This window comes from Dermacentor albipictus, chromosome 2 (assembly GCF_038994185.2).
Source record: "Dermacentor albipictus isolate Rhodes 1998 colony chromosome 2, USDA_Dalb.pri_finalv2, whole genome shotgun sequence".
Lineage (NCBI taxonomy): Eukaryota > Metazoa > Arthropoda > Arachnida > Ixodida > Ixodidae > Dermacentor > Dermacentor albipictus.
In genome coordinates, this window is record NC_091822.1 from 23,708,002 (window position 1) to 23,735,327 (window position 27,326).

At 44.6% G+C, this 27,326-nt stretch overlaps 1 protein-coding gene across 4 annotated transcripts in view; it reads left to right on the top strand.

Annotated features, from left to right (window-relative positions):
• D2hgdh (D-2-hydroxyglutaric acid dehydrogenase) overlaps positions 1-27,326 on the top strand; it is a 103,642-nt gene that overhangs the window by 29,180 nt on the left and 47,136 nt on the right. For all 4 annotated transcript variants that reach the window (XM_065426616.1, XM_065426619.1, XM_065426617.1 and 1 more), the window contains exon 4: positions 21,284-21,480. In XM_065426616.1, the coding sequence (XP_065282688.1) occupies positions 21,284-21,480 (197 nt within the window). The remainder of the gene's footprint in view (positions 1-21,283; positions 21,481-27,326) is intronic.

A 27,326-nucleotide genomic window follows, 5' to 3' on the forward strand; every position in this document is an offset into this window, starting at 1 on the left:
TGGTGGGCTGCTGCAGCAGAGTCTGTAAGAACACCAGAGGTCTGTAGTTTATTTCTAAGCTTGCTGTCGTAAGAATTAGTGAAAACTGGATACAAGCAGTGCAGAAAAAAGGTGGGGGATGCTTAAGCTTCGCCTTTAAGAGTGGAACATGGTAGCATTCAAAGATCTCTGACTGATTCTCATGATTCCCTATAACTAGAGCGTATGTAACTGTAATGTTTACCGGGAAACGCTGGCCGCGAGCGCTATGCATGAAGGGCTTTCTGGTATAAATGCGGCCTCAGGATGGACGGACGGATGGATGAGTAAATGGGTGGGTGGGTGAGTGGATTTCCTTTGAAACGGGGTGATGGCAGTTGTCACCATGCTCAGTTTTTTATTTTTGTTTAACTGTGTTGTAAGTTATTAGGATTCGCCATTTTCTTTAAATACTTCTTCCTACACTTTTAACCTTATGTCACCTCTCTGCTTTTGAGCCACCGATCTTCCAATCGCTTTTTACTGATTTCCACCGCATATTTATTTACATGACTATTGTTATCTCTAAACCCTAGGGCCTCAGGAAGCGTGACTGTGCCCGCATCGACGTCGGGATGGATACCCTCACATTTTAGTATGAGGTATTCTATTGTTTCTATAGATTTACCACACAAAGTACATGTGTCTTCTTCTCTGTTAAATTTCTTTTTATAGCTGCACGTTCTAAGATATCCTGACCTAGCTTCAGAGAGTAGGCCACTGCCTCTTGAGTTATCATAAAATGTTTCCTTCCTAGTCTGCTGTTTCCAGTATCGATATAGTTCAACACTATGCTTCTTTTCCATTGAATTTATCCAATTCTTACCTTTCGCGCCTTTAACCTGTCGTTTAAGGCACTGTCTTTCTCCAGTCTGGCATACTTACTGGTTAGCTCCTTAGTTCTTTTCCATCATTGTGAGTCTATGCTCTTTCTGTATAGGTACTTAAGTACCTTAGCTGCCCACCTGTTATCGTCCAATTTCCTCAGGCATTTTGTTTTAGCGTATACGATTTTACTCTGAGCTTCTTGTGTTTCAAACGATGCCCAGCCCATATCCCCCTGTACTGCCTCGTTTGTGGTTTTCCCGTGGGCACCTAGTGCTAATCTTCCAACAGCTCTCTGATTTACTTCTAGTCTCGACTGAACTTCTGCCCTTAAACACAGGACTACATCCCCGAAAGTAAGCCCCGGCACCATCATTCCTTTCCAAATACCTCTCAGTACTTCATACCTGTTGTACCCCCACAATGCCCTATGTTTCATTATCCCGGCATCTTTTCGTTTTTTTGCTATGAGAGACTGTACTTTCCCATGTACATCTGCCCTTTGTTTATTCATACCCTGAAATATTTGTATTCGGCCACTCGGGGTATTTCGTGGCCTTGTATTGTAAGCTCCTGATCAGTTGTACCATTGAAAAACATCCCACCGGACTTAGCTGCGCTAAAACTGAAACCTAGACTGGCTCCTTCGTCTCCACAATAATTAATCAGAGTTTGCAAATCTTCCTGGCTATCTGCTAACAGTACAATATCGTCCACATACATTAAACCTGGTAGTCGTTGCTCAACAACCTTTCCACCTAATCTGTACGACAGATTATACCCTAGATTGCTTCCTTGTAGCCTTCTTTCCATACTTATCATATAAAGCATGAACAGCAGCGGTGATAGAGGACAACCTTGCCTTAATCATTTGTGAACCTCGACGGTTGTCGTACTCTTGATTCCTTCCCATGTTATTTCAACATTATTTTCTCAACATATTTCTTGTAGGAAATCAATTACCTGATGACCGATACCTTCATCTTTTAATATGTTCCACAGGAGTTCCCTGTTCACGTTGTCGTATGCACCGCTTATGTCCAGGAAGGCTAAATACAGAGGTCTATTTTCCGCCTTAGCTATTTTTATGCACTGGGTAAGCACGAACAGGCTATCATCTAAGCACCTACCACTTCTGAACCCGTTCTGAAGTTCTCCGAGTATTCTGTTACTTTCTACCCATGACTGCATTTTTTACTTCACCACCTGCATCGCCAGCCTATATATAACTAATGTTATCGTAATTGGTCGGAAGGATATCAAGTTCGTCTCATCTCCTTTCCCTTTATAAATCAAATTCATTTTACTCCGTTTCCAGCTGTGCGGAATTTGCTTATTTGTTATGACTGCCTCCAATGCTTTTATCAGCATTTCCTTGCTTCTTGGGCCAAGTTCATTAATTAACTTGATTGGAATTTTGCCTATTCCTACGGACGTGCATTTTGGAACATTTGCTTCCGCCTTTTTCCACTTAAGATTGGTCAGTTCTAAGCTGTTTTCTATTGGGCTATCCTGTGATGCTCGCCTATCGCCCTTCCTAAAGGACTCAGCTATAACTGAACCAATGTAGTTTACAGCGTCATCTCTCTCTAAACATTTTCCCTCGGCATCATGAATCTGTTCCTGCTTTCTGTGATTCGCTTTACCCAGCCAGCTTGTATGGTTCCAGAATTTTCTTGACCCCCCTTTAGTTGCATCGCGAACTTCAGCCAGCCAGCAATCAGAGGACAGCTTTATTTTAGCCTAAACGAGGACCTGCACTTGTTGTTTCTTTTGTCGATAAGATTCCCATTTTTGGCCTATTTCCTCTTCAGATAACTGCGCCCTCTTTGCTTCTCTGTGTTCCCGTGATGCCAGCCATCATTGTTCGATGGCCTCGCTAATTTCCTTATTTCACCAGCTTCGTGGCTTCCTCTTTTCTCTCCAGCAGTTTACTCCTTTTAGTTCTTTTGTTTTCTTTTTGTACTAATGAGTAGTTCTGACTGATTATAATCCCACTTTTCCATGGTATGTTTCTCTATTGCTTCTTCTATGCCGGCCGCTGTTTGCGCTATTTGTTCGTCATTTAATTTGGCATTCTCTTTTTTACTTTCCTTCATTTGTCGTTTGAGCAGGGCTCCCAGCTGTAGTCTAATACGCTTATGATCACTTCCGAGGCTGCACTTCCCCTCTTCGTCAATTTCCATTATTGCGAGCTTGCTATACATCCCCTGCGACATTAAGCAGTAGTCAATGATCGTTTGTCTGTTATGGGATTCCCACGTGATTTGGCCCTCACACTTAGTTTCTCTATTTACTATAACTAGGTTGTGTCGCTCGCAGAAGTCTAGCATCAACTTCCCGTTACAATCTGTGTATCCATACAGATCCTCGATGTGGCCATTCATGTCACCCAGCAGAATTATATGGCACCTTCTCCAAACTGCTTTATAACATCATTGAGTCACTTCACTAGATCCTTGTTCTTTTGCCTGCATTTGTCCCCTGTCCCTAAATAAACTACTCCTAGCTATGTCTTTTTACCGGTAATTGTACCTGATACCTAGACATGTTCTTCACAAGTTGACTTTATTATTTGCCAATTTGTTCCTTGATGTATCAGCATACCTACTCCTCCTCCCTTCCTCTCTGTTGTTGTTCTGTTGCTGCTTTCCCAGACGTAGCCTTCAATAAACGGTGGGTCTTCTAGATCCCTGAGATGTGCTTCGCATAGTGCGTATACACCTACTTCTTCGTCCCTTAATTGCTGTTCTATTTCTAACCACTTCGCTCTCTTTCTACTGCCTTGCATGGTTATGCACCTGATCCTGGTGTCAAATTTCTTCTTTGTAGTTTTCTTCCTGGATCTCCTAGTTCTCCTAGTGGCCATTTTATTGGCGTCAGCCTCTATTGTTGCCCTTTCTACATTGTTTCTACTTACCCCTACGCCGTGAGCCACAGTTGACCCGCTAAAAAAGCTACTGCCCGGCCTGCCAGGCGCCAGCTGATCTCAGCTCCTAGCCTTCCATTAAAGTGCATGCCATCTCGTGTAAAGCCTCCGCCAAAGCCTGCTCTATGAACTTCTCTGTTTATGTCTGCCACTTCAAAGCCTTTCTCCTGGCTTAGCTTTCTTATCTCCCGATTAACAGCCACAACGTCCTTGGTAATTTCTTCGTTCTGTCCTTGCACCTCCGGCACTGTGCATACCACAATCTGAACTTGCTGTGCTATCGCCCTTAAATTGTCAACTCCCTCCGCTAATCTTTCCACTACTTTTACGGCTTCACCATTCAGGACATCATTTAGTCCCGCCGCTACCACTACCAAATTGTGCTCTGCAACATTCTTAGAAAGTTCGCTTTTTGTCGCTCTCAGTACTGCGTCCATTGTCCTGCCTGAGACTGCCTCGACTGCTACCTGCTTAACACCCTTTACATGCTCCATTACAGTTCTTTTGCACCTACCCATATTTGAGTCACCACGGATAAGCACTGGGGCATTCCCTTCCTCCCTCCTAACTTCCAGATTATGCTGCCTCTTATCATTGACTGTGACCTCATTTTTTGGGGTTAGCTTGTTCCCCCCCCCCCCCTCTCCATCGCCTCCTGACTTCATGCGGCGGAGGCAAGCGCCATCTGGAGGTATTGCAAGGAACCAGGCGCGCCTTTCCGAGGCCCTGATATGTTCACGTGCTGGCGCACGCAAATGGCAGAAGCTGTGGCCCGTCTATGTATGGTAGAAGCGCTGGAAAAGGGGTTTCTTTGAGTTTTTGTGCAACAAAATTACGTTTTCTCGTATAGTAAAATTACAGTCTGACGCTATCATGTCTGTAGGTTGTGTGTAAGTCATATTTTACGTTTTTTCTACGTATTTTACCTTGGGAAATTCAATTAGTTCAGTAGCTTCCTTGCATTTTATGGAGGGCCTCGGTATCGGTGGTTCAAAGATCTTTTTTGCCGAGACAACGCCCGACACTGGATTTTCTGCGACAGGGGGCCTTTAACGCTATCGCATAAACACATATGCACATATATGGTACTACTTAGAACTGATTAATTTTTTTACTCTTACATTAATTCTTGTACCTGTACTCCATTTCATACACAGCTAGGGAGACTTCTGTCACTGCCTGCATTCGTGACCAGAAAATAGTGTGCATCACGGGTGAGTGTCGTGTAATTCAATGTATACTACCAAGTCTGAACACAGAGCAAGTGCAGTGGCTTACAGCAGCCACAACACATTGCTGTTGCTCATGACCTAAACGACCTAAAGCTGTGGGCTTGGTGGCTGTGCATCAACCCAGGCCACTAATCTGTTCTTTCATCATGCAGGTGTTTATCATCTTTGCTCAAGAGATGTTACCGGCTCTGCTGACCCGTTCCCCCTCTACATCCCCTGCTACGACATCACCCACTGCACTTTACTGCGGTGACAGCACCACCCTAGTATGGAACTCACCCGGATTCAACACTTAGTTGACAACGCCCCTACCGACATATTCGTCCCGCGAAGCAACCTGGTTGGCCTCATCGCTACAGTCATCAACAGCCGTGGATATAAGAGCACACCAACCATCACCGCCGCTTCGTGGGCTCGGTGGCTGTGCATCAGCGCAGGCCACTAATTCGTTCGTTTTCATCATGCAGATTGGTGATCAGTATTCTCTGTTCCCTAAGAAGTCTAGTAATTATTGCTTACTACAGCTGCCGAGCCCGCAGTTCTGCATTTGCCTTGTGATTGAATACAGTCCTGTCATCCACTCATTGTTGCTCCTGTTAGGTGAGGTTGAAACTAACCCAGGTCCAAACAATGCTGAAGGTATGCTTGCTGAATTTGAAAAAAATATGTGCCAGTCAAACTAAACTTATTTCCGAAGTACTAGGCATCAAAAGCCAGCTTAACACAACTGACAATGCCATAACTGGCCTAACTAAGTGTATGGCCGACCTGGAGACTCACTTTCAGGCCTTTTCATCTTTACATAACGAGTTCGAAGCAATAAAATCAGAGAATGTTGAAATGGTTCACCCTCGGCGGCAGAGAAAAGAGCCGGCGGTCACCAACAGCTACTGCGGCTCTCACCAGCAGGGCGCGTCTTTGCGAGCGACACTTGCTCGTACCGACTACTGGGTCGCCATTTCTGGAGTCCTGCCCTGGAATCATGCCGTCGAGTCTGCAGAGCTGCTGCTGTGACCAGCGGACGCTAGCGCTGTACCCAAGGACAATGTCGGCTCACATGTTATGGACAGCGTGTGGACATTTCCTCGGCGCGACCACTGTTGCATGTACTACCTCGTTCTCAAAGCACGCATTGATGTTAGACCATGTGATATGTTTCGCCGGAATATGTAGTGATTTAATTAAGGTTGGGGGGATGGGGAGATGCGCAACTCTCACGCATCCCCTGATGTGTTGTTTTCCCACATAGCTTCCCTCTCCTGTAATCCGGCTTCGCCGCGTGGCTTGGTACCCGCGGCAGTTGATGTGGTTGAAGCGCATTGCAAGAGATTGTGCGAGTGTGGCTCTGCTAACACCACCTAACGGCAGGGTTACTTGGACGCGGAAAGGAGAAGGCGCTTACTCTTTGGCTCGGGATCGGCAAGCGGCGTGGACATTCTGCGCTTGTGCCGATCTGTGCTTCTGCGAGACCGTCTCATGAAGCCTACCTTCGAATGGACGAACACGATCGTTCGAACGCGCCACCGTTTGCATGACCGTATGCGTGAACAACCATGCGTTGGTGTCCAGCATGGGGCGAATATATTCGCTCGTTATCCGTTCGTGGTGAGTCGGACTTCCGCGATTTGTCGCGCGCCCATCGGCGTGTTTTGTAGATAGCAACTTGGCTAGCAGGCATTAGTCTATGAAAGGCGCAATAAATGCCCTTGTAATTGTTTGCACTACTGTGTTGTCGTTCCTTTGTCCCAAGAGCACGGGTGAGAACCCCAAAGCTTCTTCGGCTCTTTGTACAAACTCTTCCACGTGTTCACTGGTCGGACTATTTTCAGCCAGAGGTAGCATGGCGTCAAGTGTTGACTTGAAGAGGCGCCCGTCTTGCAAAAGTCTTGCAAAATAGATGCTTCTTTTTAATGGTGGGCCAGAAGCAGAGCGTGCATGCTTCGTCTTTCATGGTACCGACCTTTGCGTGCACTGTCGCGCAGTGCAGGAGCCCCACATCATTGTGTCTATATCCGTGTCAGTATGGTTGGAATCGTGCATGGGCTAGCGAAAGATACGCGAAGTCACGTGACACCCTTTACCACGTGATTTGACGTTAACTACATGTACACTATCGCATAGCTTTGATTTTCCCGTTCGTTTGATATTCATGTTGGCATGGTTGCTAATTACTCATGGTCTGGCTAATGTTACGCGATGTCACGTGACTCTTTTCCACGTGGCCTGAAGTACGTGAAGTGCGTACCATCACAGACCTTGTTCGAAGCTCGATCATTTGATATCCATGTTAGTATGGTTGGAAATCGTGCATGGGCTAGCAAAAGATATGTGAGGCCACGTGACGTCCTTTCCCATGTGATTTGACGTTCACTATATGTGCACCATCTTTTAGCTTTTGATTTTCCTGCTTGTTTGACATCAATCCCACTGTGTTTGTGAGTCACATGTGGGCTTACAAAAGTTACTCAAGGTCCCATTTCATCCTTCATCACGTGGTCAAGCGTACGCTTAGTGGGTACTATCACAGAGCTCCTTCGAAGCCCAATCGTTTGATATCCATGTCAATATGAATCAGACTCAGGAGTGTGCTGGCGAATGTTACGTGATATCCCATAACACACTCTTCCACGTGATCTCAGATGTGTTACATGGTTATAATCGCAGAGATTGTTTGAAGCTCATTCATTTGATATCCATGTCAACGGGCCTTGTAGAAAACAAAGTGATGAGAGGTCAGGTGACGCTCTCTTCAGCCTGTTTTTATCAGCTTACGAATCAAAAGTTTGTTGCTGGATGTGCCTTTGTTTCAAAGCATGTCAGCAAAGCCATCAAATAGCTACGTTTTGCATGACCTGTTCACGAGAGTAATATAATGTCCATATCAGTGCAATATTTCGATTATATATCGCACGGGAAAGGTGTTTCTGTAGTCCCATGAAAATACTCTTCAAGAAAGCTCGTCAGTTATGTTTCGTCAACGCAAAATTGTAACATTTCATCATTGTTTTGAAATGCTATAACACCTCCACAAATGTATATTTACTTTCGATTTAGTTCACTGACATTAGGAGTAAAATACGTGGTGCGTAGAATAAATTATTTGGCGCTGAGATTAAGTTGACTGCCGCTTCAACTAAAATAGCTGGCACTTGGAATAATTTCAGCAGGAAAACCTGTAGTACTATTTTAGAGAGCACAGCAATTCGCAATGATAAATATAAATGAAAGGTAAGGAGGTTAACGAGACAGGATATCTGATTCGCACAAGCGGTTGCAAAAATAACTACAAATCTAATAGAAGAGAGAAAGAGGTTATTTGGGCACAAGTACAGATGAACAAATACCAGGGTATCCGAATATGCGGCTATCCGAATATCCAGTTACTAATAAGCAAATAATCAACCGAATAACTGATCACTCCGGTTATCCGGTTTTCAATTTTGAATAACCAGTGAATCGAATAACCGGGTAACTGGCTTTTCCACAAGAACGGTTTGTTGTTGCTGCACTACTGTCTAGCGATTTGTCCTGGGCCCTGCACATTACTAATGTAATTTTGTCTGCTAATAAGACTCTTGTATTCTTGCGTTATCATCTCTGCCAACATACAAAACTCTTGTCTGATTGAAGTTAGAATATGCATCAACCATTTGGAACCCGCATCACGCCTACCTTATTAATGCACTTGAACCACTTCAAAGCCGCAGCCTGATTTATTCACTCTTCATATTCTTACGACATCAGTGTGACATCCTTGAAAGCGAAATTGGGTTTGTTACAACTTTCACTTTGTCGCCGTATTGCCAGCCTTTGCTTATTTCACAAGTTTTTCCACAGTGCACTATGCTGCGCACCCTACATTGTCGCGCCAGCCTGCATATCTCACCGCACACATTATCCATTTCGAGTTTCCCAGCCCTGTGCCTGCACTGTCACTTCTGCCGCCTTGTTATTTTTCCATGTTTCAGCAGCCTGGAATGACCTATCTAACGACAGCGCCGTCATTACGTCCTCATCCACTTCTGCGAAAATTATTACTCATCACTTTTCATTCTATTGAACACTATAAGTCATCTGAATGTTTGTTCCCACCCCTTATGTAACACCCTCCGCGGGTCTTGAAGGCAATAAAATGAAATGAAATAGCATGCCGCTTACTGGAAGCAGAGAGGTACACACATACTATGTGATTTAGTGTACGTTCATAGTTGTAGTTGTAATATGTGAATTAGTTATGCGCTGCAGATCCAAGAACAACTGCTCTCCGAAATGTGCGAAGTGAGACTTCTATGAGTACAAGCAGTGGTGCCACCAGTGATAGCAGTGTACCACAAGAAGGCTCACTAAAGAAAAAAACAAAACCTAAATTCTGTATCAAAATTGCGGGAGATGTGCCCCTTCACATGCATAGGCAAAATCTGTTGGCTTTTAAAACGCCATGACATTATGGAGCTTTGTGCGTCAAAAAAATGCTTTCAGAATCTCTGCTTGCCTCACCACGTACCCGAGCATACGAGGGTTGGACCCTCCCGCGTCTAACCGTGCATGGCTTAGCAGCGTCTGGGGTAAAGGGGTTCCTGGGAGTTGCGCCAATGCTGAGTGATTGGACCTTTAAGGCCCCTTGGTGGAGGCAACGCGCCCCTTTGGCCTCGGCTTCACATAGACGGCACCCTCAGACTGACCCACCCGGGGAAAATCAGTAGTTGCCTTTTCCTATCCTCCTCTCCAATCTTTGTCTTTCTCTCTCACTTTCCATCATTCCTGTCTCCTACTCATTTCTTTTTACTTCCTATCTTCCCGGAGCAAGGGTTAACCTTGTGTAGAACAACCAACCTTGGTCGTACACATTTGGTTATAGCGGAAACATACAGTTGGCGGCCACAAGACTTGTTTCTTTATAAGACCTGCGGCATCCCCTTGTTGAGCTCCATGGTGGGCGGCTGCTGTTACTGCTGAAAACTGAACATTTCCTATATATAGTTCATTTCCAATGCTCCCTGATTACCCTCAGAAGTGAGGGTGCACCAAAGAAGTATTTAAATTTTTTGACCAACACAATGAAAGCTTCCACCGCTATCAAGTCATTCACTCCAAGAAACCAGGAAAGACAATGAGAATGACCTCGCCTTTCCTCATTTCCAAATGTCTAACTCAGACTATTGGCCTAGGCTATAAAGCATCTAGACTAGCAAGTGGTGACCTCCTGTTAGAACTGCATGACAAAAACTTGTATCAAAAACTAAGTAACCCAGTGTCTATTGGGGACACCCCAGTTTCAGTGACCCCACACCACACCATGAGCACCATCCGTGGTGTGATCTCTGATGATGACTTGAGGGACCTTACTGAGGCTGAACTTTTAGATGAATGGGAGGAACAAAATGTTGTTAACGTAAAACGAATTAGAATGTAGTGTGACGGGAAAGATCGATACCAAGCACCTAATTCTCACATTTGGTTCCAGTGTACTGCCAGAATGTGATGACCCTAATATGGGACTAAGGTTCGTTTACTCAAAAGGTTCTGATGGTTCTCTTAGGCGGAGCCTCCGAGAACCCAATTGAGGACAAAGCCGTTCGTTATGAATACACACGCAAACGTTTAATGGAACTAAAGAACGCTAAAAGAAATCGAAGAAAATAGAAAACATAAAAGAAACACTCAAATACACATCAAGACACACATTTGGGGCTAGTATGGAGCTGAGTAGTGCGCGAGTCTGGGCTTGCCACGACGGCAGGGATACATAACAGTCTCGAAGCTGCGACGCTGCGACAAGCTGGTGAAAGGAGTGGCGCCGGTCTCACCAATGGTCGTGGTCTAAGTTGGTTGACCGGGCGACCGGAGCTGGCCAGCTCTGTCTCGGAGAAGTAAACCAGGCGGCTTGGTGGCACGGGCAGACGGCAGCAGCGTTCTGGCCGGGTAGCTAGGTGTAGAGCTCGGGCCCGCAGCCCGACTGCTCTTGTCCTGCCCACAGGCACAGAAGCTCAAACGCCGACCTCGGGCAGCAGGCGGCACGACAGACGAGGGTGGCGTTCTGGCCGGGCAGCTGACGTAGAACTCGGGCCCGTAGCCTGACTGTTCTCGTCGTGCCCACGAGCACAGAAGCTCGCCGGCCTTGAGGAGCTGGTGGCCCGCTCGGGTAGACGGGCAACGCACAGGAACAGGCTGGCAGGAGGCCCCAGTCGGATGAAGTCCTGGTGGCTCGGGTCCGGAACCCGACGACTCGTCTTCAACGCCTGCTCCGGTGGTTGACCTCCTCCTGCCGTCGCTTCCTGGAACTCTCCTGGCGTCTCCCCGGCGTCTCCTCTGCGCCTCCCGCCGGCGTCTGCCAGTGCACCATGGTTTTTCTTCTTCCTGGCCGATTAGACATTCTCCAATTGGCTGCCTGATGCCCCGTGGTTCTGCCTAATTGGTTTGCTGTTCTTCTTTTAGTTGTTTTTCCTGCGCCGCGCGTTCACGTGTCGAACGCTCTTCGGCGTTGTCATTTTTCTCCTTCCAGCACGGAATTTGCCCCAGCGCGCGCACTCCTTGTCGTCTGCTCCTGACCGTCCCGATCACCGCACCATGTCGCGCACCACACATCACACGGAAACAATCAAGGCAGGTTATATTAAAGTCCGAATAAGGCAGTACATTGCTAACCCTGTCTGTTGCTTCAAATGCCAAACATTCAGCCACATTTCACAAAACTGCCGATGCCGACTGACCTGTGCTAAAAGCAGTGCCCATGAGCATACCTCTGAATCTTCCGATAACCCTCTGCACTGTGTAAACTGCGATGGGGAGCATGCTGCATACTCGCGATCCTGTCTATCCTGGAAAAGAGAGAAAGAAATCATAGCAATTAGGGTAAAGGAGAACCTCTCATTTAAGGAAGCACAGATGTGGGTCTCCTACCTGCCGAACACCTTTGCCGATGTGACGCGTCAGGAGGCTGTAACACAACGGCTTCTGGTGGCTGTCCGGCCCACATGCAGTGAACCAGCTGTCACACCATCTGACCCCTCGGCGGTTGCAGCTAGTGCTGCTCCACCACCCCAGCAGAAGGGGCCATTGACCTCCAGGCAGGTGACCTCAAAGGTCTCGTCCAACGTGTTGAGGCTTTCATGTCAAACACAGTGCTCAGAATAGCACGTGTCCGGCACCTCGCAAGAGGGGATGGACACAACGAACGGCCAGACGGCGCCGCCAGTGCTGAAGGAGCAGCGAGATTTTTGCAATCGCTCCGGAAAGGGCCCGTCTGGAAAGGGCCCGTGAGCTAAACATCGTCTCTTAAACACACAGGACAAAACACATTTATCATATTGGAGATACAAATACTACACTGGAATGTTGGAGGACTTCTTCATAACATTCTTCATAACTCCTGCACAAACATAATCCAATGTTGCTGCGTGTTCAAGAGACACATCGGAAACCTACAGACACTAACTTTGTTCGCAATTACACCATCTTCCGAAACGACCTCCCTCCGGCGGTGTTGTTGCCTACAAGTGTGTAGCTTGTCAACACGTTGCCCTTCATACACCCCTTGAGGCAGTGTCAGTTCGAGCAAACCTTTTTAATAAACTGGTCATTGTGTGTTCTAAAGCCTCACCACTTAATCAGAACTGCAGCGTAGGTGGGTCTTTAAACTTTCGTTTTCAGCTCGCTTCGGCACTTCCTAAGCAGCCGATGCGACCTCTGCGTCCACGTGATCCCTCATGCCATGTCACGCTGACGGTGGCACCAACTTTTCCAGTGGTAGAGCTCACCCACAATATAACTCTGCTGCCCCAAGTGCGCTAAATATGCTAGATCCCATCTATCATCTAGGTATCCACTTAGCTGCTGGCGCTTTCAGAACAAGCCCTATTGAAAGCTTATACATAGAATCAAATGAGTGGTCCCTCTATCTGCAGAGAATATACATCAGCCTCACATATTTTCTCAAAATATAACTCTAATCATGAACTTCCATGCTCTAATACTGTGAACAATATGACATGTGCTAGAGTTTTCCGTAATCGTCCCTCTGTAAGAAAGCCTTTCTCACTGCTTGTGAGGGAGCTTAGCAATGTCCCACTTCTCGAACATCGCTTAATGCATCCAACCAACCTCATTGGGAGTGGCAGGTTATAGAACGTGACATATCCTTTCTAAAAGTTACAAAGCAAGCTTCAGCGCTTGAAATGCAAATACATTTCCTAGATCTACAGCACTAGCACTCCTGCACAGAGTTCTACACAGACGCATCGAAGACGCATTCCGGGGTGCCCTATGCAGTCGTCTGCCTATCCTTCTCAGAATCCGATGTACCGCATCCGGAAACAAGTATCTTTACGGCTGAGGCCTATGCACTATTGTGAAGCACATAAGGAAATCAAAACTCCAAAAGCAATTATATATACAGACCTCCTAAGCGTTGTGAAGGCCTTGATGTCACTCTGTAAGCATAAAAATCCCATACTTAATGAGCTCTATTCCATCCTGTGTAAAGCGTATATATCTAACCAGCATGTCATTATATGCTGGGTGCCTGGCCATAGGGCCATCAAGGATAATGTTCTGGTGGACCAGATGGCCACGTCAATTGCATCGCAAGCTGTTAATCCTACAGCCACTGTCTCTGTCACAGATCTGAGGCCTTTCTTATGAAAGAAACCGTGAAACCACTGGCAATGCATGTGGGACGTTGAAACAATTAAGCTGCATGTGATAAAGCCACAGTTAGGTCTCTGGCCCTCTGCAAAAAAATCACACTGAACAGATGTACTATTCTGTCGTCTCAGAATAGAACATGCGTTTGGCACCCATAATTTTCTACTCACTGAAAATGAACCTCCAACATGTGGCAAATGCGGGGAGAGGCTGACCTCAGTCTTCCACGTCCTCCTGGAGTGTCAGCAAGGCAAATCCAAGAGAGACATTTTTCCCTAGTATACCAGCAGCACATTCCTCTTCATCCCGTAATGTTTCTTGGTCCAGAACCGATTTTTGATACTAATACATTCCTAGGTTTCCTGAAAGATGTCTCACATGTTATTAGCCCCCATAAATTTGTAGTGCACCCTGTCTTCAGAAGATGCCGCTGCAATAGTAGTTTTGTATAGTACATGCCTCCAGGCCCTTGTGTTTCAAGGGCTCTATAGTAGTGTTCTAGCCAATCTTTGCATCTGGCATATTTTCTATATCGTATCATTTTTTCACAATGCATTTTAATGCTCATAATACACGTCATTAGTAGGCTTGTGCGAATAGTGCTTTTTTGGTTCGAAGTGAATAGTAATTCTTCTCGAATAATTTCAAAGTGAATACTTCGAATAGTAGCAAGTAAAGAAAAAAGAACAGCAGAGGGCTAAGGGCTGGGATTTATTCAAGGAAAGTAAACAACTTGAGTATTTACGAAAGTCTAAAAATTTTTATGAAAAAACACTAGCTGTTCCACATGCTGGACTTGTTGACAGACTTGTTGACAGACTTGTTGCTGTACCATGTTTGAGGTGCTCCCTTCTGCAGCTTACAGCGACTCCTGCAATCGAAAAAAGCCTTTCATTCTTGTCTGGGTGGCTGATATCGAAAGATACCCACAGGCAGCTGCAACCAGGGTTGGGTAAAGGTGACTGCCCTTGCTTTTCCACCACACAAGGGGGTCTTTGGACCGGGAAAGAAGGGGGGCCTTCAAGTACCCAGCAACCTCATCCGAGATTGTACGGCTTGACTGATGATGTGCACGCGAACTGAAGTGTGTAAAAGCACTCCACACAGAGTCCCCTGATGGGTCTGCAGAGCAGGTGCTGTTCTCACTTGTTGCTGTACCATGTTGATCAACTGGCACAGTCTCTTCCGCTGCCGTTGTGAGTAGAGTGAACGCGCATTGCTTTGCGGGTCGTTCAGCATAACAGACATCTTTGTATCTAGGATCGACCAACATTGCCAATGCAGGAAGGCATGACATCTTGATATCAGGGAACCTCGTCTTGATGCTACGCAAAAGGCTTGAGGCAAGCAATGCTGCCTCACCACCTTCGGAAGGTACACTGCAACAGGGGAATGACTTGTGACAGCGTGTGATATGTGTCCCCAGACAGTTCAGTTGTGGCATGGTCAAGTGGCTTCAAGACTTGCACTGCTGCATTCATATGCTTCCACTCACTTGGGTTCAAGTTTGGAACTGCGTCAGATTCTGAAAGTTCTACAGTGATGACCGTACGGAGCTTCACAAACCTGGCCATCAGGGCATGCTCACTGTTCCATCGCGTCGGGACGTTTTGTATAACCTTGAGAGGGTCCAGCTGCATGTTTCTCTGAATTTCCTGAAGCTGTCCTTGGACCTTGGCACTGCGTTTGTATCTAGCCACAATCGCTCTGGCCTTAGCACAGAGCTGCAAAAACCCTGACACTTCTCTTTTGGCATCACTGACACACAACCGAAGGTTGTGTTAGAAACACTGCACACCCACTCCAGGACGACTGCACTACTGCAGAAGTAAAGTTCCTTCCATTATCTGTAACGACGAAGATCGGCACAGTATTGTAGGCTGGAAGTTCCCACTCCACGATGACACCTGCGATAAATAGCTCCAGGTTTTCTGGAGTGTGAGAGTCTGTCATCTCCGTGCAAGCCAGTGCATGCACATGTTGCACAAAGTCACTGTCCATGACTTGACCAGTTACACAAACGTAGTTGTCATTTGCCCGCGATGTCCAACCATTAGTTGTAATTGAAAGCGACTCCATTCCGCTTGCAAAAATGTCCCCGAGCTTCTTTTTCACTTTCTCTTTGCTTGATGCATAGAGGTCCGGAATAATGGCTCTCGAGAACGTTGTCCGAGACGGCACAGCATAATCCGGCATAGCAAACTTTATAATGTCGAGGAAACCCGGTTCTTCGACAATGTTGTAGGGGCGCATACCACGAGCTACGAAACGAGCTATCATTTTTGTCATCTGTTGGGCTTTTGGGGCCGACGCTTTCATTTTCGGCTTGAAACTGTCGGCTATGGATGGCTGTTGACCACTTGCCTTGCTTTCCCCCTTGAGCTTGGATGGCCTTTCGCATGCATCCCACTTCTCTTGGTAGTCCTTGTGCAAGTCCGGGTGTCTCCTTAAAAATGCGTTGCTAGGGTTGTTGTCGTACTTCTCAGGGTCTTCAGGACTGCCTTGCATTTCAGACATCGAGCTTCGGTTCCTGGTGGAATCTTTACAAAAAAGTTCCAAATCGGATTGCTGGCTGCATACCCATGGTGCTCTCTGGAGTGGTCCAAGGCTGCTGGAGTTGATCGAATGCCGGTGCAGCAGAGACAGAGTCGCCCACTAAACACAATCAACGACACCACACGCCGACGAGATGCATTTTTGTAAACCTTTGTTCTGAGTATAGTTCTGTTTTCTTGGCTTGGATTGGATTGGGAAAAGTATCACTGAATCCAAAACCAAAACTTCCGAAAACGCCTTCTCTCTGCCACATGTGGCTATTCGTTCGAGCCGAATACTTCGAAATTTCCAAATAACAAAATTAGAATTGAAGTGAATATCGAATAGCGCATTATTTGTTCAACTATTTGAATATATCGAATATTCGCACAAGCCTAGTCATTAGTCATCGCCATAATCTTATTACACATAGATTTTATGCACCTAATGACTATTTTTAAGGCCCCTTTACAGCCACGTCACATCAACTTCATAGAACTCATCACTCCACTGCGAAGTCACTGACATGGAGCACTTTGGCCATAACTGGCCCTTGCACCACTAAGCAACAGGCATTAATTTAAGCTGTGCTTGCCTGTACAACCAGAAGAATGAGACACTGCTGTGCCATCACTGGAGCTGATCTGGTGAGACCAGACACTTGCACGGTTGTGCATGCTTGCAAAGAACTATGCTACTTAATAGGGGGTAAAGATTGGTAGGCAATAGTGTCTCGTTTAGCAATGCTAGGAACAGCAGCAAGTCACTGAGGATTTAAACTACCGTAGTGTAAGGTTTTGCATGAATAATAATATGCATGAAATAATATGTGAAGGACTAAGGTCATGGCAAGGGAATATGAGTTTGATTGATTTTAGAAAAAAAAAGGAAGACGCAGGAAAAGAGACCGCACAAAACTTATCTGTGGATGTTGGAATGGCACCGCCACCTGCACATGTTCCTGATTGACAGTTGCCACTGGCTCTCTTGAATGTGCGCAGATAAGTTTTGTGTCTAACTTCTTCGCCACTGTGCGACCTTTTAGTGTATAGTTTGTGTAGCCCTCTCTTTTTTTTTAACATGGATTCATATTACCTAGCTCAACTCTTTGTCCTTCCATGTTTATGATTGGTAGTCAGCCTCTTGAAGGAGCTGTGCAAGAGTCAAGGCCAAGTAGTCGCAGGAGACCTAGATTGTGAGAAGAAAATTTGCACAATAATAAAAATGCTTGTGAGCACGTGTGGCAGACAAGTTATGAACAGCAGCTCAGTAACAATCCTTAAAAAGAAAAGTCGGTGCATTCTAACAGTACTGGCATTTCTAGAAAACTTGGAGGATAGCAAAGCAGCTTCAGAAGCCAATCTCCATTATGGTAACATAACAGGTGCTGAAATGATGTGTGATGAGAAAGAGAAATTGATAGAGGTCAGGCTGGGTGCAAGACGAGGCTTGATGTCTTCTCTGCAATGTGCGTCAGCTATAACACAGTGTAAACCTACCAAGAAACATGATTTCCTTTGGACCTGAAGCAGGTATGCTCGTTATGTCGAGAAAATTAGAGGTGGTGGTCATGTCGTATTGCAGGTGGCTGACGTACACAGTGGAAAGTCTGGTGTAGTTGTTGCTGGACACACCAGGAGTATGTTGCTAAGATGTGCAACATTATTAAGTTTATCACTCTGTCTGACTATGACTGATTTTGTTTACATATTCCAGCTTTGGGCATGCTGTGCTTCACTGCATTTCAGTTACCGTGCGATCAACTTGCGCTCATTCTGTAATCCGTGATGTGTTACTGCCAAATGCTACACCTATCATTTGTTTGCAGTCTATTGCTGATTGTGCTGTCCTGTTACCTCTTTCTACATTATGTTTTTGTTGCTGTGATAACAGATGGCTCTGATTTTGCTAGCAGTTTGTAGTATTCATCTAGAGATGTTGTGCAGGCTTTAAGGTGAGCGAGTATGTGGTGGAAACAAGTGAGGGCTGGAAGATTCTTGGCAAAAATGAAAGGACAAAAAGAACTAGAGTACTTTGGGGCATACTCTAAGAATCGATGGTTCAGTTCAGTTTATTGTCCTTAAAGAACTCCCGGAGGGGGTATTACATAAGGGGTGGGTTTTACATAAGTTCCATGTTATGTATGCATCATTAGGTATATGCAAAGTGATCAATCACATGCTTTTAGAACAAAGACAGGGAAGCAATGTCAGCAGGAAGGCCGTTCCAGTCTTTAGCTGCTCAAGGAATGAACGCGGCAGAAAAATGAGCAGTTCCGGCACGGGGGCGTGCGACTTGCTGCGGATAACTGGTGCGGTGAGAGATGCGTGCTACGAGAATGATGTATGGTGCATGATGAAGGGTGCTGTAAAAGAACTTGTGATAGAGCTCAAGACTAGCAATGCATCGTCGATTAGATAGTAGTGTTAGTCCGGATTCTGCTTTAAGGGGCAGAGATACTGACATCATATGAATAGTGTGAGTGAATGAACCTAGTAGTGCAGCTCTGAACAGATTCAAGTGAGCTGATAAGACATACTTGATGTGGGCTGCAGATGGCAGATGCATATTCCAGTTTTGCTGAAACAAAAAATTTATATGCAAGCAGTTTTACGTTTTGGGGAGCCTGACGCAGATTACGCTTTAAAGAGCCTAGTGTCTCGTTAGCAGATGATATAAAAAAAATGTTAGAAATATGTTTATGCCAAGACAGGTCATTGCACACAGTGATACCTGGGTAGTTATATAACTCGACTAGTTTGAGAGGCATGCTTCCAATTTGGTAAAGAAATACCAGGAGATTACTGCTGTGAGTGACTGACATAACTTTACATCATTTAGCATTAAGTGTCCTTAACCAATTGTCATCGTTACACCATGTTAGTATGTTGATGAGGTCTTTCTGCAGGGCTGTTTGATTGGGGGTGCAATGTATAGTGCGATAAATGACACGATCATACATATGTACAATGACACAAGTTGGTTTGTTGGCATAAACCACTAATCTGAAATGTCGAGAACAGGTGTGCCAGAAAAGTAACAACTTCGTCTATTTCCTATCTATTTCCTAACTATATTCCTAACTCCCACGAATGAATCGGAAGTAGCCTCGCTGATACAGAATTTAAGTAACAAATTTGCTGTGGGTTTTGACAGTATAAAGGCAGAACCTCTAAAAGCAGTTTCAGAGCACATTAGCACACCATTGCACAAATTTGCAACCTTACTTTGAGCACGGTAATGTTCCTGGAGAAATTAAAAATTGGTATAGTATCCATTGTTCACAAAGGTGGTAATGAAAATGACATGAATAACTACAGGCCCATTTCTGTTTTGCCCATTTTTTTTCAAAAATTATAGACCGTGTCATATATGTACAAATTGCAAACTTTTGTAGCTTAAAAAAAATTATAACCGAACATCAATATGAATTTCAGAAGAACAAGTGTACTGGAAAAGCCTTATTATCTATTAAAGATCAAATTATTGAACATTTTGAGCAAAAACATCACACTATTGGAATATTCCTCGACTTTAAGAAAGCTTCTGACTCAATCAAGCATGAAATTCTTTTGCAAAAGCTGAATGAACATGGAATAAGAGGTACGCCCCTTCATTTAATAAGAAGTTACCTTACTAATCGGTATCAGTATACAGATAGTATGCAGCGCTCGAAGTCACAAATGGGCAAGATCAAGTACGGCATCCCACAGAGTTGCATACTTGGGCCACTTCTATTCTTATTTTATATAAATGACATCGTAAACGTACCTCTGACACCAGATATTATATTATATGCCGATGACACTAATGTCTTTATTTCGGGTCAGGATATGTCTACTCTAGTACAAGAAGCGAACCTTTGGCTTAGCAATTTGTCGCTATGGCTGAGAACAAATAAGCTGGAATTAAACATTAAGAAAACAAAGTACATTATTTTTAAACCTTGAAACCATTGTATTCTCCGCAATGCGCAGCTCACATTCCAAGGAGCTTTGATTGAGCGCATCCAGACTCAAAAATTTCTAGGCGTTATATTTCACGAAACATTGAGTTGGTCCAATCACATAGATAATCTTCACACCCACATATCGTGATCCATTGGCATAATTGGCAAAATCAGATGTTTACTGCCCCTCTGGGTGACAAAGCAGCTTTACTACACTTTAGTTTACTCGCGCATACAGTACTGCCTATTAATCGGGGGCACAACAGCAAAAACAAATAAAGATAGTATTCGCAGGCTGCAAAAAAGAATCTTCCGTATAATCGAAAATGTTCCGTGCCGAACGCCTTCTGCTACACTTTTCCATAAACACAGCATATTAAAATTCGAAAATATATTTTATAAAGAACTAGCGACAGTCATCTACAATCAAATTAAATCGGACACAGGTATATTTCAGGATACCTACTCCCAGAAAACACACACGTATAATCTTAGGAAAACCACCTATTACAGTGAAAAAATTCGAACCAACTACAGCAAGCAAAAACTAACACCTTATTGCTTCATTTTTAAGCTCTAACATGACGGCCATGAGCATAGTGAATGAAAGCCGATCAGTAGCAATTTAAAAAAATATATATACATGCTTATCTAGTGGTGCTTCAAACATGGTATTTTTTTTCTCTTTCACTTCCCTGTAAGACTTGCTTATATTCTATACTTCCAGAATTGTATTATGCCTCAAAATTCAGCCATGAAAATTTCTTGTCAATAAGCTGTTGATATCAATTATGTTCTAGTTCACTTATTAAAACCACGGCTTAGTTCTTTTTTTCCTCCACTGCATTTATGTATTACATGATGTATTAGTGTTACATTATGTATTATTATGTAGTATTATATTTATGTAATATGTATTACAGGCTGAGTGTACTGCAATATTTTTGTTGTTCTTTTCTTTTTTCCTTTTTTACTACATTGATGTATTACAGAGTGACACGCTGAGTGTTGTGCAATATCGTGGTCTAGGCGGTGATTGGCGCATTGTCAGGCATTCAGTTGCCTTTTCGCCACCCCTTCCCGCTGTATCACTGGATATGTATGCTTGAACTGATGATGAAATAAACCATTCATTCATTCATTCATCTGCAGGTGCAGTGTCATGCGAGGCCGGCTGCGTGCTGGAGGCACTGGACACGCAGGTAGAGGAGGAGGCAATGCTCGCAGTTCCCCTCGACTTGGGTGCCAAGGGCTCCTGCCAGATAGGAGGCAACGTGGCCACCAACGCCGGCGGCCTGAGGCTGCTTCGCTATGGTCCCCTGCATGGTTCCGTACTTGGACTGGAAGCGGTACGCACTGAGCAGGGCATTTACGGTCGGCCCATACACAGCCTTGCCAGTCACCCTGTGTTCATCGTAAACTTGGATGCACTTTTTGCAGCACTCATTCATTCCTCATGCATCCAGTGAATATAACCACCTTTCTGCCGAGATTGCATTGATCAGAGACTACACACTTCCTTTAAGTGAAGCTTTGTTTGCCACTTTGTCAATTCTGACTTCTGTCTTGCCAAGTGGACACAAGTGCATTACCCATAACCCCCCACCCCATCACATTATCCAGTGCCAACCACGCCACACTAGGCTACTACCCACTAGTTTTGCCTCTGTGCAGTGCTAGGGCCCTGCAGAGGCAGCATAATGCTGTTGCAGCTTCGATTTTCTTGCAGCACGGTACAGTTAGAGGCAAGAAGCGAAAAGACAAAGTTTTGGCAACAAAAGCAGCCGAGTGTGGCTGTCAGTTGCGACGACGCTTGGCAGCCATCAGTGACAAGGAGTGCGATGATTCAGAAGCCAAAAAAAAAAAAAAACATGTGGTTTTGACAAAGAGGATGTCATTTCCGGCGATACGCTTCATTCAGCACACAGCAGGGGCAGTGATCCCTGGCTATGACACCAACTGTGCAGACCTATGAAAACTGGAGAGCTGGGGGCTACTGATCTTCGATGAAGACATTTCCACCTCATAAACTGTCACTCCAGCTAGATGTCACTGCCCATGTTGGGAAATGGTGGTTCAATTGATTACTTGTGCGCCAGAGGGTTCAAGATGAATGTTTTTTATTGCATATCGTGTTTGTCAGTGCGTGCACTGCTTGTCACCGTGGCACCAAGTCAACAACACCACTAAGAACAAAAACAGACTTCAGAAGAGGATGCAGGGCACGAGCACGAGGTTGGCCAGTGCATCTGTGGTATTCATGATACAATACCTGTACAATTGTGTGAAATATGGCTTCCATTGTCAATTATTAACACTAATATCTTGATTAGGCTTAATATGAAGAAACTGTGTCTTGTGAACGGTGGTAGAGTTGAATCTGGCATCAGTGGAAAACGGGGGAAAATTTGCTTTCGCGAGAATTTCGTTGTTGCGAAATGAGACAGCACAGATAGGTAATGTGTTGCATAATCAAACTTTACTGTTCAAATTCCGTTAGCCTATTTAAAATGCACCACATGTGTTGATTAGCAGTGGCAGCACTGCCGCACAGCAATATTCTTGGTCAGTTGCTTTCGGAGATACGATCACTTTTGCGAGATTTTGCGTAACTCGGCACCAGATGCAGAGCAACAGCATTCCACACATGCAGCACCATTTCTCCACTGCACGCTGTCGCCCCACCCTTAGGCACTGATGTGTCTGGTGCTGAGCGTAAAAGTGATCCCATCTCATATACCTGAAGGCAGTCGATCGAGACTATGGCCCCTTCGTGCAAATATACGTCCGGCATTGAATCTGCATGTGATGTCCGTCAGGTGGCACCAAAACCAGCGTTCTTGAAGCAAGGAATGCGTATTCCTGGATGATTGCTCAATCACAGCCCGATGTGTGGCACTACATTTTCTCCGACTGCCATCTCAAGCACCACAAACAATTCCACGTCAGTGGGATGTGGATTTCCTTCTTTTTGCTGCATTTTTCTTCCTGAGTTGCATATTACGCACTGCACTAGGTGTGAAAAAATCGTCGTCACATGCCAGTGGCAACATGCTACCACTTCATACAGCGATCAACAAACAAAATGACGGCCATGACATGTTTCTAGTACGATTGCTTCCAGCGCTTGATTGCTTCCGGCGTTTTTGTAAACAAAAATGGTGACATCCACGCAAGTGTAGTGTGGTGGTATTTCACACAATTTCAGTGTAAAGCAACCGCATTTGAAAGCATTTTGGAGCCTGCTAGCCTTGCGCATGTAGGTAGCATGTGGGGCGACATCCTCGCAAATTTCGTTGAGGTGGGATTGTAGTAAAATGATATTTCGTTTCAAGAGCTACAAGTATTGAATCCTATGGGCATTCACCGGGGATATGAAAATATCTCATATTCAATTTTCACCTGAAAGAGATTACATTGCATTTAGTCAAGTTAAGATCATTTGCCATTTAGTACACCAGTTTGAAATGTGGTTTCGGTCACTTTGGAGAACAAGGTGATTATCCACTGAATTAATTGAACGGCATATGATGCAGTCATTAGCAAAAAAGTCGTAATGAGTAAGATATATCAGAGGGCAAGTTGTTAATGTATGTTAAAAACAATAAAGGGCCAAGAACACTGCCTTGAGGTACGCCAGATGATTCGTCACAGATTGAAGAAATTAAATTGTTAACCATAGGGAACTGCTGGTGGAAAGAAAGAAAATTGCGAAGCCATGAGAGGGTTAGAGAATCAAGGCATAGAGCAGATAATATTGAGAACAAGCAGGAATCTGCAACGCGGTCGAAAACTTTAACGAAATCTAAAAAGATACAGTCAGTTTGTAGGTTAGCATCCGTGTTGAAATGCAAGTCAGTCATAAATTCTAGTAGTTGCGCATTGCAGGAAAAACCTTTCCAGAAGCCATGCTGTTCAGGAAAAAGGAAAGAATTATGTTACAGGTGACTTTATATCTGAGAAGCAATAATGTGCTCGAGTAATTTGCAGCAAATGCATGTTAGCGAAATGGGGCGGTAATTTTCCAGTGAATTTCTGTTTCCATTTTTAAACATGGGGGTAATCTTTGCGATTTTCCAGTTTGTAGGGAGCAATCCAGATGATAAGGATTGCTGAAAGATGAGTCATAAAATTTGACTAGAGGTCGCTTAAGTGTTTTTCAAAATTTTAGAGTTAATGTTATCAACACCGGCGCTTGTTGATACCTTCAGGTTTGCTATAAGATGAGCGATTCCTTCAGCGAAGACGGTGATAGAAGCCATTCATGATCAGGAACAATGGGCATGTTGGAATGATCTTTCCTTGTGAATATGGATGCAAAATATCTATTAAACATATGGGGACATTCACTGTCAGAAAGTGGTGTGTGATCATTACTACACAATGGAAAATGGTTGGTAGTATTGTCAGGAGATATAACATGCCAAAACTGTTTAGAATTAAATTTAAGGGGAGCCGCTAAGTCATGCGAATGTACTTATTTTCGGAAACGCAAAGGGCAGTACAATAAGATTTGAGGCATTCACTGTATTTAATCCAGGCTGCTGGTGTGGACGCCAGCTTAGCCTTTCTTTACAAACGCTTTTTTTTTTGTTGTTACGATGGCAATGGAGAGGTCTGGTGAACCATGGGTTAGTCTTTTGTCATTTGTCATTAGAAATAGATACCAAAGGAACATATTTGTAAACTATATTATTTATCATATTCTTAAGAAACACCCAGTTTTGTCCGAAAATGAGGGCAAGAATGTTTAAGCGTAGAATTTGTTTATTGCAATATTCATAGCCGTATAATTGGCTTCATTGTAATCGTGAATTTTCCTGGATGGAATACCTTGGTGTGGAAGTGGCACATTAAGTTGTAAATGAATAAGCCAATGGTCACTAAAGCCATCAAGGAATAGAACTTCATCAGTCGTTTCAGGCGCACTAGAGAAGGCAAGATCTAGAACGTTTGGACCGCGAGTTGGTTCATTAATCACTTGGAAGAAGTCAAAGTCTAAAGTCAACTCAATAAGCTCAGCTGAAGCGTGAAATGATGATGAGAAATTCAACCAATCTATCTACGGGAAATTAAAATCACCAACCAGGTAAATGATTTCAGATAGACATTTTTGGATGGCAGAAGAAATACTGCTATGAAGTTTAGAAATGAAGAAATGATCCAATTCAGATAGACGATAACAGACACCACCAACCAGTACTTTCACCGATAATGTTGCACAAGCAGCCCAGATTATTTCAAGCGATGAGTCTGTATGGGCGTGAAATTGATGTTATGCTTTTTTGATGGCGATTAGAACACCGCCACCGCTCTTAAAGGAATGATCACACCGGTATGGGCTATATTTATCTTTACTTGGAAATATTTAATCATCTGCTACATCTAAGTGTAGCCAAGTTTCTGTTAGTGAAACAATATCACTGTTGGTATCACCTAAGAAAAAACACACATCATCACACCTAGGGAGCAGGCTTCAGATGTTAGTAAACAATGATGATAAATGTGGGGTAGTGCCAGATGACGTGGAAATTGCCTGTGTGTTTTTGATCTTTTTTTAGCTATCTTGTGGATATGACAACATTGTCAGTTGTACTGTCATAAGCATAGGCTTTCTTTTCAATATAAGGTTTATTAATGACCAGTTTACTTATCTTACCCTGGAGCTTGGCGAACTTCAGCAATTTTTAAGGCGAAAGCCTTTAATGGCTCATACTCGCGGCGTCCGACCGTCCGTCCGTGCCATGGAACGGTGCCAGCTGTGGCCTCTTACCCTCACACTCTCTCGGCAATCACGTGATGGCACAGCGGCGCATAGCAACAGTTGCGCCGCCACAGCTGTGGCCTCTCCCCCTTACATTCTCTCAGCAATCACGTGATGGCACAGCGGCGCGTGCGGCAATGCTCCTTCGTCAGACATCTCGTTGCAGCAGTCGAGTTAGTCGGGTGGCCCCCAAGCAGCCCGGTGATGAATCCACGGCAAGCGGTTCGGAGAAGCGCCCCAAGAATGTGGATTCACCCAATACCACACGCCAGAAGAAGAATGAGCGAATGCGCATGGGACGGGCTAACATGTCACCGGGCACCAAGGCCAGGGAAGCGCAATGGAAGCAATTAAGGCGAAAGCCTTTAATGGCTCATACTCGCAGCGTCCGTCCGTCCGTGCCCTGGAACGTTGTCGGGGATTTCAACCAAGACGCTAGGAACAGACATGCATTTGTCAGTGGTCTACAAAGTTCACTAGCATTGCAGTTGGTCACACCCACGACAACAGCCACCACGCAGCATGGCAGCTGTCTTGATCTTGTCTTCCAATATCCAACCACGAAAGATCTCGAGTGTATACATATCAGTACATTTCAGTGATCACAAGGCAGCTATCATAAACGTCGACCCAGCCAAGCATAAGGAATTCATGGGGCATTAAAGCAAAGACACAAAGAATTCATGAATAAACAGTCCATCTTTTACTTCAAACCACACTTTGTCAATCTTTGTCAAAAAAATTGCAGGACACTTTGTAAATTCCGAAGTGTGTTTGGCGAAAGTCTGTGCCCATTCCACTGGGAGTGTCATGCACAAAAAAAAAAGCAAAAGACATGGCATAGTCAGTCGAATGGGCACAGGCTTTCGCCGAACACACTTTGGAATTTACAAAGAGTCCTTAAATTTTTGTCTTGCTTGCCCGGTTGGCAAAGAAAAATCTTCTTGAATGGAAGAATTTGAGCCTTTCAGCTTATGCGCCGAAGAAAGAGTTAGCTGCTTATCTTTAAAAAACGTTAGTTTAGTGATGACAGGCTTGTGCTTGTCGACGGCGAACTTTCCCAGTCCATGTACACATTCAAACTCGGAGCTTGTGAGTGTAATTCCTAACTTTTCAGAGCAGAAGGAAATGATTTTTTTGCTCCGAATCATCCCAGTTCTCATTCTCATCGTCCACATAACCAAAGAGCAAGTATGACCGACGAAGCCTGTTCTCAGCATCATTACACCTCTAACAACGGCCAGTTTTTTAGTGATGTCACACAAACTGGCGTCAAGAGCACTGACATCGGGTCGGCCAAACAATTCTATCTTGTCTTCCAGAGCTGTAACTCTGTTGGAAAGCTGCTTTATGGATTTGTCTGCAGCATCTTTTTTTTCTTTAATGCTCTTCAGCTCATTCAGTATTACTGCTTGACCAGACTCAAGCCTG